The sequence below is a fragment of the Pocillopora damicornis genome, chromosome 14 (genome assembly GCF_964200805.1).
Source record: "Pocillopora damicornis chromosome 14, jaPocDami1.2, whole genome shotgun sequence".
NCBI lineage: Eukaryota > Metazoa > Cnidaria > Anthozoa > Scleractinia > Pocilloporidae > Pocillopora > Pocillopora damicornis.
In genome coordinates this window covers 3,799,437-3,815,373 of record NC_142683.1, presented here as the reverse complement: position 1 = coordinate 3,815,373, position 15,937 = coordinate 3,799,437, and the positions used below count along the sequence as shown (strand labels likewise).

Genomic DNA, 15,937 nt, shown 5'->3' with positions numbered 1-15,937 from the left:
GAGATTGCTCATTTGCATGTATGTTTTCTATTATGAGATACAGAGTTCTATTAGTAAATAACCACTTGGAAGTGAAGGGAAATTCCCTTTAAAAATGGGCTTAAAAATGGGTCACAACTTTTGTCAAATTTGAGGCAGTTTTAGAAAACATGATCTAGCGTGATGATTGATGAAATTCCATATTATTTCACCTACCAGATTGCAAGTTGATGTCTATGATATGAATTTGCAACTGAACTTTGTGGCACTTTTTTTTGTTTCACAAAGCTGTTGTTACAATCAATTTTTTCACCAAAAGACATTATTCTCTAACTTTGTTTTAAGTCGGAAGATGAGGTTGAGAAACTTCCAGGTGATCACAGAGGGTTGGTACACAGTAACCAGGCATTGAGGCTGTCCAGATTGATGGTGCGGGCAAAGACTATGGAACAGAGGATAGTGCTTCTGAAAATCCTACAGGTATTTGATAACCAGTTCCATGTGTCTCTTGTAGAATCCCTCTCAAAGAAGGTTGGCCGAATTAAATCTTGCTGAAAACAAGAGCTTTTATTCAAATGAAAAACTTGGCATAGAGCAGCATGTGTGGATTTTTATTCTTTGTGTATGGACTTGCTTAAAATATCCATGTATGGATTAAATAAAAGTTTGTATAAACAGGCAAAGTTGTTGGAAAATAGCATTTAAGAGTACAAGATAACCACAAAAAGTATTGCAGGTAGTTTCCAGGTCACTGTCACTAGACCTCAGGATTTTACAGTAGCAAATCTGAGAAAGCATCCCTGTAAGGAAGAGGCACGGTGGGTTTAATGAATATATTTATTTATTTGACTTATTAAAATTCATTGATCACCAAACCCCAGATGACCAACAAGTTTGTTTGTGTAATTTTGTCCTTTTTCCAACAACCTTTCTTGAAAACAGCTGGAAACTAACATTCTGTAGCATATAAATGTGGTTTTTCAATTGCTTAAAATTTGTGCTCTTTGTCTACAAGTTTGTTTGATTGTTTTTTGTTTTGTTTTTATAGCACACCACAGACCAGTCATGTTTAAAAGGGTTCCTCAGGTATCAGGGGCTTTCTCTACTTTGGAGCTGGATGGTGGACAGTGGAGGAAAGAAAATGAAACTTCAGTTAGAGGTGATGATCAATGTGTACTTTCTCCTTATAGAGTTATATAGTAGCTCAGGAGAATTACAGGAATGATCATTGCGGAGAATGTTCAACAAGAAAGCAAATTTGCTACACCAGTGTAGCAAGAATTGTATGCACGTCAAGGATTTGTTAGTGTGTCAATTATCAACATGCACAGTGTACATGTACAATGATGTTTGGTTTGTCAGAAATTTTGAAGAGAGACTGGAGGGGGAAGTCACAAGGGCAAAACTGTGGAATGGTATTCCTGAAGAGTATTTATGGAGTTAGAGTTTTTTGCCAGTGATTATATATTTATCTCATATATAGTTTTATACAATGTGAACTGTTTTGCCGATGTATACATTTTTTGTTGTGGGGTGTTACAGTCCTACAGGCTAAGAGACCACATCTGCTTGTGGTTATGCCTGCGTTCTTGTGCGTCAAGCAACTAGGGGTACGTTCACTGATCTATCACAACTTATCTATTCGCATTATTTCAAATCTTACCCACTAGCTTGCCAGTACCCCTGGGGGGAGAGAGGCATTGTGGGAGTAAAAAAGGTGTCTCGGCTTGGAACACAACAACATGGCGGTCAAACGTTGGGCATGCGTAAGAGATCAATCATTGTCGGCTGTACGCCAATTTCCCGCGCAAAAGTCAATGGAAAACACGAAAACAATAATAAATCTCGCAAAATAAGCGAGAAAAATTGGAATGTTCATAGAAATTTGTCCAAGGAAACGAAGAGAGGGAAAAGGAAACCGAGAGAATTTTCAAACACAAAGCTTTTTCAAGTACAGGTATCCTGTTGATTTTCTATTCTGTTTTGAATTTTCTTTTCTGTTTTGAATTTTCTATTCTGTTTTGAGTTTTCTATTCTGTTTTGAGTTTTACCAGAAAGGTTATACGTTTTTAAAACACCGTGAGTTACTAGCTGGTGTGGTTGTTTGTAACTCATGCGAACTCGACTCAACAAACTAGAGCTTTACTTCAGATCCCTTGAGCCAGAGTCTAACGCGCTAAAACTGGGGCATCTTTTGCCTTCTTTTTGTTTGTAGGAAGTTTACCGAATACGGAAGAAAACTGCAACTCCAGTAAGTATTATTTAAGTGACACTCGAAACAGTGGGCATTTTTCCTCTCCGTTTTTATTTATTTATTTTGTATTTTGTCTTCGTTTTAGCTTTTTTATTAAAGCCGATCGTTGATGCAAAAGGAGAGGGTGAAACTCTCTTGTTGAAAAAAAAGAGTCTATTCTTAGTTAGCCAGAGTGTTGGTATCGCATTTCATTTTGCTGCTTTTAACTTTTGCAATTTGGTAGATGGTCTGAAATGTTGTTGTTGTTTGTTTGACATTCAATTGCATGATCGTCTGATTCTCTTTGTTCAGGCCAAGCAAGACCGTGTTACCGAGTTGTTAGTCGCAGCTAGCCCAGCAGGTAGGTAAATTACCGTGTTTATTGCTTGATTGATCAGTTTTTTGATCATGGAACCCTGATATAGTTACGCATTTTCATCAGAGGGTGAATTTTGTGTAAAACATGTGTGTGACAAAGTTTTTTTCAGATTTTATTTGTTGTTTCACGGGGGCAGGAGAAAGAAAGAACTTAACTTCCCATGAGGATCATCACAATTTGGAAAAACTGATTGTTAAAAAGTGATTAATTTGATGTTGTTTTTCAGGAAGTGGTGACGGTGATCATGCAAGGTGAGACAACAAATCGAATAAGTGATTGAAAAAAAGAACAGGTTTGAAGAATTTCTACGTTCAGAAGCTAAATTTTTACACCATCTGGGCTTGGAAATTAAGGGTTACCATTGATAGAGCGTTTTTCGATTGAGTGCCTTAAAACAAAACCAAAGTACTTATTATGGAAAGAAGAATGGAAAATACCCTGAAGAGCCAATGAGAACTCGGAGTAAAAACAAGCAAACCGCCCAAAAGGCAGGAAAATGCGGGCGACCAAGGCGTGATTGATTTTAGTTTTGCATCTGATTGGTCGAGAGAGTGACGCGAGTTTTTTCGGACCAATCATAGAGCAGAGTAGAGTAAAACCAGTACAAACCCAGATTACTTTGGAAACTCAATTAAAAGTTACTCTATTAATGGTCTTTGAATCTCTGATCTGATCTATGATTGTATTTCTGTAGGACTCCCATTGAGAACATCGGTTCTCCAGGAAAATTAGATGCCCTCATGAAGAGTTTACAGGACTCCCCCAAGCCCCTCTATCCATCTGAATCCAGAACTCCGCCCGTTTCTCAGGGATACTCTACCTGTAGTGAAGACACTGAGATGCCGCAAGACTCTTCGAGTGCTACCCCTCCGTCAAAAACTGGTGACTTCAGTGCTTTGGAATTCGGAGAAGACGTGGATACCCAAGCGGATTCAACTCCTGATAAAGGAGAAGGAACTCATTCAAGTTCAAGCGTGTCGGATTCTGTTGAAGTTACTCAGAAACAAGCTTCGAAATCACAGACCATGATGCAGACATTGGGTTATCAACAGCGCATAAGCGTCGGTGTGGAGCATGGGATGGGCTCTTTCCAACATAAACCCGGCTGCAGCAAAAAGAAAAAGAAAAAATGGAATCAATTGCAGAACTTATTCTAGCAACAGGGAAGAAATCCTCAAGGATTGGTAGATAAAAACGCTGGGAACTTTAACGTGAATCCTCAAACAAACTTAAGACCTCAGTAAGGTACGGCAATCCAGTGGAGAGGTCAGTCGCAAAATCCCCAATAGTCTTAGCTTGTATTTAGGCGTTATTAACATTTTAAATCTCGGAGAATAATTGTAAGTACAAAGTTCTGTCGTTTCTGTTATGTCATTTATTAGGATGTGAAATAATTTATCTTCTCAAATGCATCCATGTAAAATATTTCATTCGTTTGTTCGGACAGTTTTCCGCCGGTTGCTATCTATGTGCTCTTGTGAATGTATTGCGTTTGTTTTTGATGTCGGTGCTGTGCGTTTTTCCTTGAAGGAAAGAGCTAACATTGAAGATAACTAGAGATAGGAACGAATCCGACTCCTCGTCTTGTTTGTAAATTATTTCACACAACTCTACTTTTACTTTTTAAAGTTCTGCTGTCACTCGCTGTGTTTGTCTGTCACTGTGTTTGTCTGTCACTGTGTTTGTCTGTCACCTCGCTTTTTGACCATTCAAATGAAAGCTACGGAGAAGCCCTTTCACGTGGGACTGTTTATTCTGCTGTCAAAGAGTTGTAGTACAGTCGTTGTAAACCTTGTTTTATTCTCCAACGTGTTTCGTCTAGTTGTTGTGGACTTCTTCAAGGATTTTTACGTTTAAACACTACACGCCGGTATTTATAAGCCATGGTTAGCGGCCATTGCGTGGGTCAAACACTATAAAGGCCTGGCCGGATTTACGAACAGGAACTAGAGAAGTTGTAGAAAAGTTTTAAGGCAAGGTGACAAAAAGATTAAAAACCGTGGCTCCCAAGTCTTTTTCTCACCTTCAGCTTAAAACGTTCTTCACGTAATAACTGCCAACTATGGCTGATAAATACGGGCCTTTAATGTTCACCAGTAAAACTCTCTGAAGAAGTTTACGACAGTTAGACGAAACGCTTCGGAGGGTAAAAGAAGTCTTACAATAACCGTTCGCAGAGTGCTGTTCGCTGGTTTGTTTGAAAAGTAAAAAAGCTTAAAATAGTACCACGCACGACCCAGTAATGTAATTGTTATATAATCCAAGCTGATAAAAGCGCGAAGACAAAATGTTCCGCTGGTAACATGTCACTATCCTATGTACAGTCGCCCTCTACCCTCCAAAAGAAAATTGGGAAGGGGCCACTTCCTGATTTTCTTTTGGAGGGTAGGTGGCGGCAGTACACTAGCTTCATGCCACAGCTTCCTGACCATACGGCGCCATCACTGTTTCCTTATAGCGTGACATTGGACGAGTCTTGTCCGTGACAAAAAAAAACTGCGCTGGCGCACATACACAAGAACAAAATGAAACATTTCAAACGATGGCAGAGATCCAAGTTCCGAACTTTTTATCACAAGCACAATCCAAAATTAGGTCACAAAACATTGATTAAAACCGCAAACCGTTAACATTGCGCTCTGAATCCAAAATGCGTAGAAAGGTAATCTCCAAATCCGCCGATCCGTTTCCCTATTCACCCCTCTCGTCCCAGCCATCTGTTGTAAAACTCAAAGAGCACTGAGCACTCGCTTGCCAAAATTACGCCTGCTCTGCAGGCTACCATTCCAAGAGTGACCTTTCAAATGAAAGCTACTTAGCAATATTTTCATGAGGCTCTCTTTATCATGCTTGACTTGGGGTCCTTTAAAATTTAACTCTGACTTGTGACTTAAACCATTCAATTGATAGCTGATATGGTGCCAAGTACCCGAGTGTTTCACCAATGCCTTTGAAAGGAAACTCAAGTGAACCTTTATTTTCCGTGACGTTGTTTTTCATAGAGAAGTTGCGAGCATTCGTCATTCTCTCTAACGAAGGGCTAACGCTCGAAACGTCAGCTTTGAAACTCTTCACAGTGGCCAATTCATGTTATCAGCTCAGTTGATGCATTACCTTCAGTTGTCATACTCTCCCACCGAGGTAGCACCACATTTTCTTTAGAAACTCAATCCCTTTATTTAATCGAAAAACAGACGTAACACGTAACACAATCGTCAGTCAAGGGAACCTCTTCATACTGATCCGTTTCATGTTCGAAATGACTCAGCTTTCAAATATTCGCTGCAGCGTAAACAGCTTTAGATAACCACCGAAGTGTTTCATTTTGACCCACTTTCCTGCCGACGACGCACTACAGTTTCTCAAAACTACTGACGAATAACCTCGTTCACAAACTTAGTCAGATTAGCTCTCTTCTCAGCAAGCGGCAGCTGGTTACTGAAAAATATATACACCGTTCACAAAGTTGGGTGACCACCAGAAAAAAATATTTAACTAAGCTAACTCATCGGAACTCTTATAAAGAGATACGCTACACGCTGTCTTGTTTCAAATTAATAAACTTGGATGTCTGATAAGCATTTTACAGAAATGCTTTCCTCTTTGTATCGATTCAAGTTGTCCTTCGCAGATGGCGTCCTCTTTTTATAGGCTTGTAATTAAATAGTTCTGAGCTTTACTAAATCTAGTTCATTATGCTACAGAGGTTTTATCGAAGTCATGGCTCTTAAGGTGCGCTAGGCACCGGCCAATTTCCAAAATCAAATGTCACGTTGTCGCCCATGATCATAAATGGCGCCCATTGAGAAACTTTGTCAAAGCCGTTATTTCTCATCCACTTCCTGGCCTTGTGGAGAGACTCACTGGCGCTTTCACCGCGGAACAAATGTTTGCAGAAACAAGTCATGAACTGCTCTGTGGCTATATCATCCAGCCTCCATCGTGCCGCTAACACTGAACGAGCTCCGGATCCCAAGAACGCTCGGGCAATTCCAATAACTCCCTCGGTTCTAATCTGTCCACGAGCACTGTGACAACAACTAAGCACCACTAGTTTAGCTCGCAACTGAGTTTTTGAAATATCTGCCATCGTCAAAAGATACTCTTCTTCTCGAGGAAAAGGTGGGAGTAGGGTAGGGTGCTTAGGAGAAAGAGCAATCTCCCCTCTTTCGGGATCTCCATGCGCAGCAATGTGTATCAGGCTCACTGAACTTATCGCTTGGAGTACAGAATGCTTTGTAGCGGACTCTCCTATCAAAGGCCTTACGCCAAGAAGTGTTCCAATCATCTCTGCTTCCTTTCTTGCACACGGCAATGGTGTCATATTTCTGCACCTTCCCTTGTAAATCACCTTTCCAACCACAGGGTCACCCACTACCAGTGCCCCGGTCTGACTGTGATAGTCTGAAGGACTGTCTTGAACAAGCTTTAGAGTCGTGAGAGAGGGAACCAACCGGATCCTGCATGTCTCTGATAAATACTTGCCTCCTTCGTCAGCCAAGGCTGCAAATGGCACTTGGTACACACAGGAATCAGGGACAATTATGATCTCGGGCTGCTTCAGTAAACTGGCCACGGGAGCAATGATTATGTTGTAACACAAGTGGAGACTTGTTTTGAAATCTTCGGTATCATAGTAATGCAGCTCTGATCGGTTGTCGCAGCGAAGTGACATCAGTTCTTTAAAAAATTCATCTACCTCAGGGACTATTCCAGTCACCTTGTTGGGGTCCAGGTTCACTTTCTTTTCTGAAAAAAGAATAGCCCCCGTTGCTTTTATTATCCAAAGTCGCACATAGAATTCACCAACCGAAATGTACAAGCATGCACAGTCTGCTTCTTTTCTGATGATCCCTTGAACGCCACACCAAGACTGTGGATCGCTTGTGATCTGCTCTTGAACAGAGTACCGAGCTGTCATCAAGTCGGCCAGACCTCTTGCCCTTCTCAGCTCTTCGACGTAAAGGGCGTCTTCAAGCTTTCTAGTGGCAGAAAGGAACCTACTTAACAACTCGTAGGGAAAGGTACCGTACTTTTCTAAAAGAGATATTTGCAACTCATCGTTTTCTTTAAGAAAACCTCTCAAAGTTTCGAACTTCTGAATGACTTGAGAAAGATATGAAGAAGCTTCCTCAAGATGACCTTTTGACACCATTAACACCAATAGATCACAAAGGCAGCGAAACTCATTCAAGTTGTGTCCAATATCCCTACTTAATAGGAGAGCTTGCTTAAGGTATTCTTCGGCTATGTCATTTTTACCAAGAGATTGGTAACACAAGCCTAACTTCTGGTAGCTGGCTACTATTTTTTCTCTATCACCGATGTCCATACAAATTGTAAGGGCTCTCTCGCAATATTCCTGAGCCTTGTCATATTCACCACGCTTAAGAGAAATTGAACCAAGGTGTATGTAGTCTACTGCTTCTCCAATTCTATCATCGATACCCTTTCTAACTTCCATTGCCTTCTTTAGATATTGGTCAGCCTTTGCATACAAGCCCAGTGAGAGAAACGTAGACGTAAGGTTTCTATAGCTTGTTGCTTTTCCACACCTGTCACCAATTTCTATTGTGATAGCGAGTGCTTTCTCTTGATATTCTCGGGCCTTGTCATATTGACCGAGTAATTGGAACCAAGTTCCTAGGTTTCCGTAGCTTGTTGCTTCTCCATTCCTGTCACCAATTTGTATTCTGATTTCGAGTGCTTTCTCCTGATATTCTCGGGCCTTGTCATATTGACCGAGTGATTGGAACAAAGCTCCTAGGTTTCCGTAGCTTGTTGCTTCTCCATTCCTGTCACCAATTTCTATTCTGATATCGAGTGCTTTCTCCTGATATTCTCGGGCCTTGCCGTATTGACCGAGTGATTGGAACAAAGTTCCTAGGTTTCCGTAGCTTTTCGCTTCTCCATCCTTGTCACCGATTTCTACTCGGATAGCGAGTGCTTTCTCTTGATAATCTCGGGCCTTGTCATATTGACCGAGTGATTGGAACAAAGTTCCTAGGTTTCCGTAGCTTGTTGCTTCTCCATTCTTGTCACCCATTTCTATTTTGATAGCGAGTGCTTTTTCCTGATATTCTAGGCCCTTGTCATATTGACCGAGTGATTGGAACAAAGTTCCTAGGTTTCCGTAGCTTGTTGCTTCTCCATTCCTGTCACCAATTTCTGTTCTGATATCGAGTGCTTTCTCCTGATATTCTCGGGCCTTGTCATATTGACCGAGTGATTTGAACAAAGTTCCTAGGTTTCCGTAGCTTATTGCTTCTCCATCCTTGTCACCAATTCCTATTTTGATAGCGAGTGCTTTCTCTTGATATTCTCGGGCCTTGTCATATTGACCGAGTGATTGGAACAAAGCTCCTAGGTTTACGTAGCTTGTTGCTTCTCCATCTCTGTCACCAATTTCTATTCTGATAGCGAGTGCTTTCTCTTGATATTTTCGAGCCTTGTCATATTGACCGAGTGATTGGAACAAAGCTCCTAGGTTTCCGTAGCTTGTTGCTTCTCCATCTATGTCACCAATTTCTATTGTGATATCGAGTGCTTTCTCTTGATATTCTCGGGCCTTGTCATATTGACCGAGTGATTGGAACAAAGCTCCTAGGTTTCCGTAGCTTGTTGCTTCTCCATCCTTGTCGCCAGTTTCTATTCTGATAGCGAGTGCTTTCTCTTGATATTCTCGGGCCTTGTCATATCGACCGAGTGATTGGTACAAAGTTCCTAGGTTTCCGTAGCTTTTTGCCTCTCCGTCTCTGTCACCTATTTCTATTCTGATAGCGAGTGCTTTCTCTTGATATTCTCGGGCTTTGTCATATCGACCGAGTGATTGCAACAAAGCTCCTAGGTTTCCGTAGCTTGTTGCTTCTCCATCCCTGTAACCAATTTCTATTGTGATATCGAGTGCTTTCTCTTCATATTCTCGGGCCTTGTCATATTGACCGAGTGATTGGAACAAGGTTCCTAGGTTTCTGTATCTTGTTGCTTCTCCATAGCTGTCACCAATTTCTATTGTGATATCGAGTGCTTTCTCTTGATATTCTCGGGCCTTGTCATATTGACCGAGTGATTGGAACAAGGTTCCTAGGTTTCCGTAGCTTGTTGCTTCTTCATACCTGTCACCAATTTCTATTGTGATAGGGAGTGCTTTCTCTTGATATTCTCGGGCCTTGTCATATTGACCTAGTGATTGGAACAAAGCTCCTAGGTTTCCGTGGCTTGATGCTTCTCCATACCTGTCACCAATTTCTATTGTGATAGCGAGTGCTTTCTCTTGATATTCTCGGGCCTTGTCATATTGACCGAGTGATTGGAACAAAGCTCCTAGGTTTCCGTAGCTTGATGCTTCTCCATCCCTGTCACCAATTTCTATTGTGATATCGAGTGCTTTCTCTTGATATTCTCGGGCCTTGTCATATTGACAGAGTGATTGGAACAAAGCTCCTAGGTTTCCGTAGCTTGTTGCTTCTCCATACTTGTCACCAATTTCTCTTGTGATATCGAGTGCTTTCTCTTTATATTCTCGGGCCTTGTCATATTGACCGAGTGATTGGAACAAAGTTCCCAGGTTTCCGTAGCTTCTTGCTTCTCCATCCTTGTCACCAATTTCTATTTTGATAGCGAGTGCTTTCTCTTGATATTCTCGGGCCTTGTCATATTGACCGAGCGATTGGAACAAAGTTCCTAGGTTTCCGTAGCTTGTTGCTTCTCCATCCTTGTCACCAATTTTTATTTTGATAGCGAGCGCTTTCTCTTGATATTTTAGGGCCTTGTCATATCGACCGAGTGATTTGAACAAAGTTCCAAGGTTTCCGTAGCTTGTTGCTTCTCCATCTCTGTCACCAATTTCTATTCTGATAGCGAGTGCTTTCTCTTGATATTCTCGGGCCTTGTCATATTGACCGAGTGATTGGAACAAGGTTCCTAGGTTTCCGTAGCTTGATGCTTCTCCTTCCTTTTCACCAATTTCTATTGTGATAGCGAGTGCTTTCTCTTGATATTCTTGGGCCTTGTCATATTGACCGAGTGATTGGAATAAAACTCCTAGGTTTCCGTAGTTTGATGCTTCTCCATACCTGTCACCAATTTCTATTGTGATATCGAGTGCTTTCTCTTGATATTCTCGGGCCTTGTCATATTGACCGAGTGATTGGAATAAAGCTCCTAGGTTTCCGTAGTTTGATGCTTCTCCATCCCTGTCACCAATTTCTTTTGTGATATCGAGTGCTTTCTCTTGATATTCTCGGGCCTTGTCATATTGACCGAGTGATTGGAATAAAACTCCTAGGTTTCCGTAGTTTGATGCTTCTCCATACCTGTCACCAATTTCTTTTGTGATATCGAGTGCTTTCTCTTGATATTCTCGGGCCTTGTCGTATCGACTATGCGATTGGAACATTTTTCCGAGCTTTGCGTAACACAGTGCCTGGCCATGTATGTTTCCCATCGTTTTCATGATGTTGATTGCTGATTCGTAAAATTTCCAGGCCTCCATTAATTTACTTTGTACCTGAAGTATTTCTGCCAGGTTTAAATGTAGCCATCCTTTTTCAGCGGTGTCGTTAGAATCCAGGTATAGGAGGAGTTCCCTCAGGTATTTTTCTGCACTCATGTAATCCTTTACATCAACGTAAGCACTGATTATTCCCTTGTAGATGGCTCGGAACGTAAAGTTTGCCAATGAACGATCGATAGCCTTCGCCTGACTGTGTAATATAATCAAACATTCCTTGTAAACCTCGATGGCTTGCAACACGCGACCAGTTTTGCGAAGGAAGTCGGCGACCACTATACCTATGAAGATAGCTGATATAGCTTCTTTTATGCTGTTCATCTTGACCCTGTTTCTTCTCAGTTTGAAAAAAAAAAGGAGAAATTAGTGAAAGCTTTTACACGGACTGTTTATGTTTAAATTTCAATCTTTATCTTCCCCTCCCCGCTTTGTATTCTTTTTATGTTCACGCGTGGCGCACGTGATTTCACAGTTAAGTTAGCAAATCACGTCAAAGAACTCTAACCTTAACATTCGAAAACTGAGGTAGACATTTTTCGCATACTTTTATTTTATTTTATTTTAGCCAAATGTTGTGGTTCATTTAACAAGTTTAATACATATTTTCTATGGAGTTTGGACTCTAGCCCCTTGTATCGTAGATCGATATTTTACATTGTCCATCAAAGAGGCCTAGAGGAACACACCTTTGCCGTCTATTCTACTGGAGTGTTCGTTGCACTGTCACGCGAATCACGCAGATCAGAGACCAACTGGAAAATTAAACCGGCTAACAGAACACTACAAGTTTCATTTGACTTGCTGATTCATATTTAGTTCACAGTAATTCAATTCAATTTTGTAAGAAGGAGCAATGCTTTTAACAAAACCGATTTACTGGGCTCTCGAGGGAGCTCGTGTTGCATCAGTCTGCTTACTGCTAATTCGAAACTGCCCAGACAATATCTTGAAAGTAATCGCATTTCCTTGCAACAAGCTCACGTTTCTAGAAATTAAATTAGAGAGTAGGTTTTCTTTGATCTGTTTCCTAAATATATATTTTGACTCACAGGTTTTGCATGTATTCAGAGAATGTTCCATATAAGCTACCTTTGTGTGAAGGTCCTGTACTCTATGGCGTGTTTGTTATAATTATAATTGTCAGTACATAATCGATGTGCACTTTATTTGATGATCTTGCAATTTGATTGTGTAAAACCTTGAAAAAAGTGCAGTATTTGTCGATGCTTTTGAATAAGTATTATAGGATATCGAAATATAAACAAATGATCTCTTTTCCCTTGTATATCTCATTCAATGGAAGAAACATAGCTTCTTTTCAAAGGGGGGAGGGGGAGGGGGCGCAGTGAGATCTATATATGCTGTTAATGTTGTTATTCCTATGATAATTTTCTTTTGTAGTTTTCATAACGATACTAGTGTTGTTTTGATTTCTAAAACTGTCAGCGTTGATGCAACTTACCTTTAGCAGTTAATTAGAAACATTCCTTATTCATTTTGATGAAGGCAGAGGGACTTGTATAAGATCTTCCGAGGGAGGTCAACTTTTTCCTAGAAAATAGAAGAAAAAAATCCATGGTGAAAAGTTGGGAATTTATAAAAATTAATTTTTTTGTGTGTCTCATGCCAATCTGGCAAAGTCTCTTTCGGAGTCAATATTTTTTCACTGAATAAGCGATCGCCCAAATCTCGTACAAAAATTTTGTTCCCATTCATAGACTGCAAATGTAATGAGCGTAAAGTAAATAAACATTGTTTCTTTTCGCCATAAAAATGATATGTTACCCGTTGCGTTCTGGCAACGTGTAACTTAAACCCACCCCAACGAGTCTTATACCCACCCCAATTATCCATTACAATTGGAAAGTGAAACTTCCGGTAAATTCCGAGTAATCAGAAGTACCTGACATCAGAAGAAAAAATCACTCGTTCTTTGAAGGAAGTTTCGACGCCATGAAAGTGATAAGTTATCCGCTGCGTTCTGGCAAAGACTTATTTGAGGACTCAGGAGACAAACAATCACTCGATATCAACATTTTTATACATTCATGATATCTTCCTGAGCCAGCCATTTTAATATTTAGGAATAGCATTGGAGGTCATGTTCATGACTGGCGAAAAGTTTCATTTTACATGAGTCAGGGTTAAACGTCAATACTCTTGTATGCCGTAATATTTTGAATTTTGAGATCGCCCGGCACAATCTTCTGTTAAATATCAGAGACAAATTTAATTTTCAAATCGTTTCCAGTTCTACTGTATTCGTATTAACGGCCTGTACTTCATGTATCAGTTTAAAACCAAAAACCCAATTCCTTAAAATATTACGTAATAGTTTATAAGTTCCTGTTTTCACTGTTTTTGTTAAATATCTTTGATCACAGTTCTCATTTTTCCTTCAAGTTATCAAAAATTGGTAACAACAGCTTCACCAACTCAGACTACTCAGGAGGGTAACCAAAAGGATCTTCGGTTGCTTGCAACCAGCTCCCCCAGCAGTTATGATAAACAAACATCCATATCATTGTTCGCTTGACCCATTCAGGAAAAAAGGCTTTTCAAGAATTTGAAAATTCTTTTCAAATTCTTGAAAAGCTACAAGCTACGGAAACCTAGGAACTTTGTTCCGATCACTTGGTCAATATGACAAGGCCCGAGAATATCAGGAGGAAGCACTCGCTGTCAGAATAGAAATTGGCGACAGGGATGGAGAAGCAACAAGCTACTTAAACCTAGGAACTTTGTTCCAATCACTTGGTCAATATGACAGGGCCCGAGAATATCAGGAGAAATAGAATTTTCAAGAAGATGCAATGCTCTTAACAAAACCGATTTACTGGGCTCTCAAGGGAGCTTGTGTTGCATCATACTGCTTACTGTTAATTCGAAACTGCCCAGCCAATATCTTAATAATAATCGCATTTCCTTGCAACAAGTTCGCGTTTCTAAAAATTAAATAAGAAAGTAAGTTTTGTTATAATTGTCCGTGCATAATCGATATGCATTTTATTTGATGATCTTGCACTTTGATGGTGCAAATCCTTGAAAAAAGTGCAGTATTTGTCGATGCTTCTGGAAAAGTATTATAAAGTATCGAAATATAAACAATAATATTTTTCCTTTATATATCTCATTCAATGGAAGAAGCCATAGCTTCTTTTCAAGGGTGGGAATGATATTTCTACATGCTGTTAATGTTGTTATTCTTATGATCATTTTTTTGAAGCTTTCATAACGATACTGGTGTTGTTTAGATTTCTAAAACAGTCAGCATTGATGCAAATTGCCTTTTGAAGTTAGAAACGTTCGTTATTCATTTTGATGATGGCAAACGGACTTGTATAACATCTTCCGAAGGAAGTCGACTTTTTTTTTTGTCTCTTGTCACGCCATCAAACTAAAAGTTAACGGACTGAATCCGCTTAAAGATATCTTCCTTAGCCAGCCATTTTAATTTTTGGTAATATAGCATTGGAGGTCATGTTGATAACTGGCGAAAAGTCTTATTTTGTGCAGGTGTTTTCCTTTCGGGGTAAAACGTCATTACTCTTGTGTGCCATAATATTTTTAATTTCAGATTTTGTAGCGTCAAGCGAAAACTAAGGATATCGCCCGACGAAATCTTCCGTTTAGTGTTAGAGACAAAAATTTTCAAATCGTTTCCAGTTCTGCTGTATTCGCTGTTAAAGGCCTGTACATGTAATTTGGAGTACCTGACATCAGAAGGAAAAATCCCTCGTTCTTTGAAGGAAGTTTCAATGAGATTCAGGAAAAAAATCTGTAGGAAAAACTTGCGACAAGGCCCGAGAATATCAGGAGAAAGCACTCGCTGTCAGAATAGAAATTGGCGACAGGGATGGAGAAGCAAGAAGCTACGGAAACCTAGCAACTTTGTTCCAATCACTTGATCAATATGACAGGGCCCGAGAATATCAGGAGCAATAGAATTTTCAACTTTTGATAATTCGGCAAATCGCCCGGTGCGCTACTTTTGATGTTGAAATCGTTTGTCCGAAGGAAGAGAATGAATAAACTGAAATACATGACCGATGGTGTACATTCTTAGGAAAATTCCTCTTTGTAAGAGTGGTTCAGGTTCATTATTCACCTTTCCCTCTCCTCCCTAAAAAAGGTATCATTTGTTGATCATCACTTACATGAAGCTAAGCAAGATCTTCGCGATCATGACATCACGTGATTGTTACAATATTTCCGTATTGTTTAGATTAAAACCCTTAAAAGATAAAAGAAGATAGCAATATGTTGTCTTTTAAGTGTACAACTCTGATCAACGCAGCCGTTCCTCTTATTTACCAACTTTGTCTTCGATGACGAAAATCGCAGTAACTGGAAAATGAACAGCTCGTGAAGAGACAGTCATCATTGAACACAAATAGCTTACCGTTTCAAGACAGAAGCTCCAATTCAGTACTGTAACAAGTCTTGATTGTAATTTTAGGTTAAAAATCCAACGGTTCTCGCAAAACAATGTACACTGAGACCGGATGTTACCTGCAACAAAAGTGAATTGTTTCATTTTTGCATGCTCACATCCGTCATCGGTAAAAAAGTTAGTCGTACAAAACTGAAATATATTTACGCACATCAAATGGCGCTTCATAAGTAGGATAACAAATATCCGTCTCTTCTTATCTTTCCTTCATTGCAAGGAACAACTGAAATTAATTTCATTGAAGCTTTTGTAATGGACATTCGGAATTCATATTTTTCACATGACGGTTGGAATTCTGCGCGAGGCTGGAGCGTTAGTAGATAGCCCTTCGGCTATCTCAGAGGATGTCGGAATTTAATCTTCAGAGAAGGTAGCTTGAAA

The 15,937-nt window shown here is 40.0% G+C and overlaps 2 protein-coding genes across 2 annotated transcripts; one reads left to right on the top strand and one right to left on the bottom strand.

Annotated features, from left to right (window-relative positions):
- The first annotated feature begins 480 nt into the window (after positions 1–480).
- LOC149034050 (uncharacterized) lies at positions 481–4,819 on the top strand. The gene is made up of 7 exons (XM_089193381.1): positions 481–510; positions 1,028–1,138; positions 1,650–1,936; positions 2,195–2,230; positions 2,525–2,573; positions 2,818–2,842; positions 3,286–4,819. Exons 2-7 carry the CDS (start codon positions 1,045–1,047, stop codon positions 3,746–3,748), a joined length of 954 nt encoding a protein of 317 aa, XP_089049507.1. The 5' UTR covers positions 481–510; positions 1,028–1,044; the 3' UTR covers positions 3,749–4,819.
- Positions 4,820–5,677: 858 nt separating this feature from the next.
- LOC149034049 (uncharacterized) lies at positions 5,678–11,435 on the bottom strand. Its single transcript, XM_089193376.1, has one exon. The coding sequence runs from the start codon at positions 11,422–11,424 to the stop codon at positions 6,319–6,321; it is 5,106 nt and encodes a 1,701-aa protein (XP_089049502.1). The 5' UTR covers positions 11,425–11,435; the 3' UTR covers positions 5,678–6,318.
- Between the last annotated feature and the right edge of the window lie 4,502 nt (positions 11,436–15,937).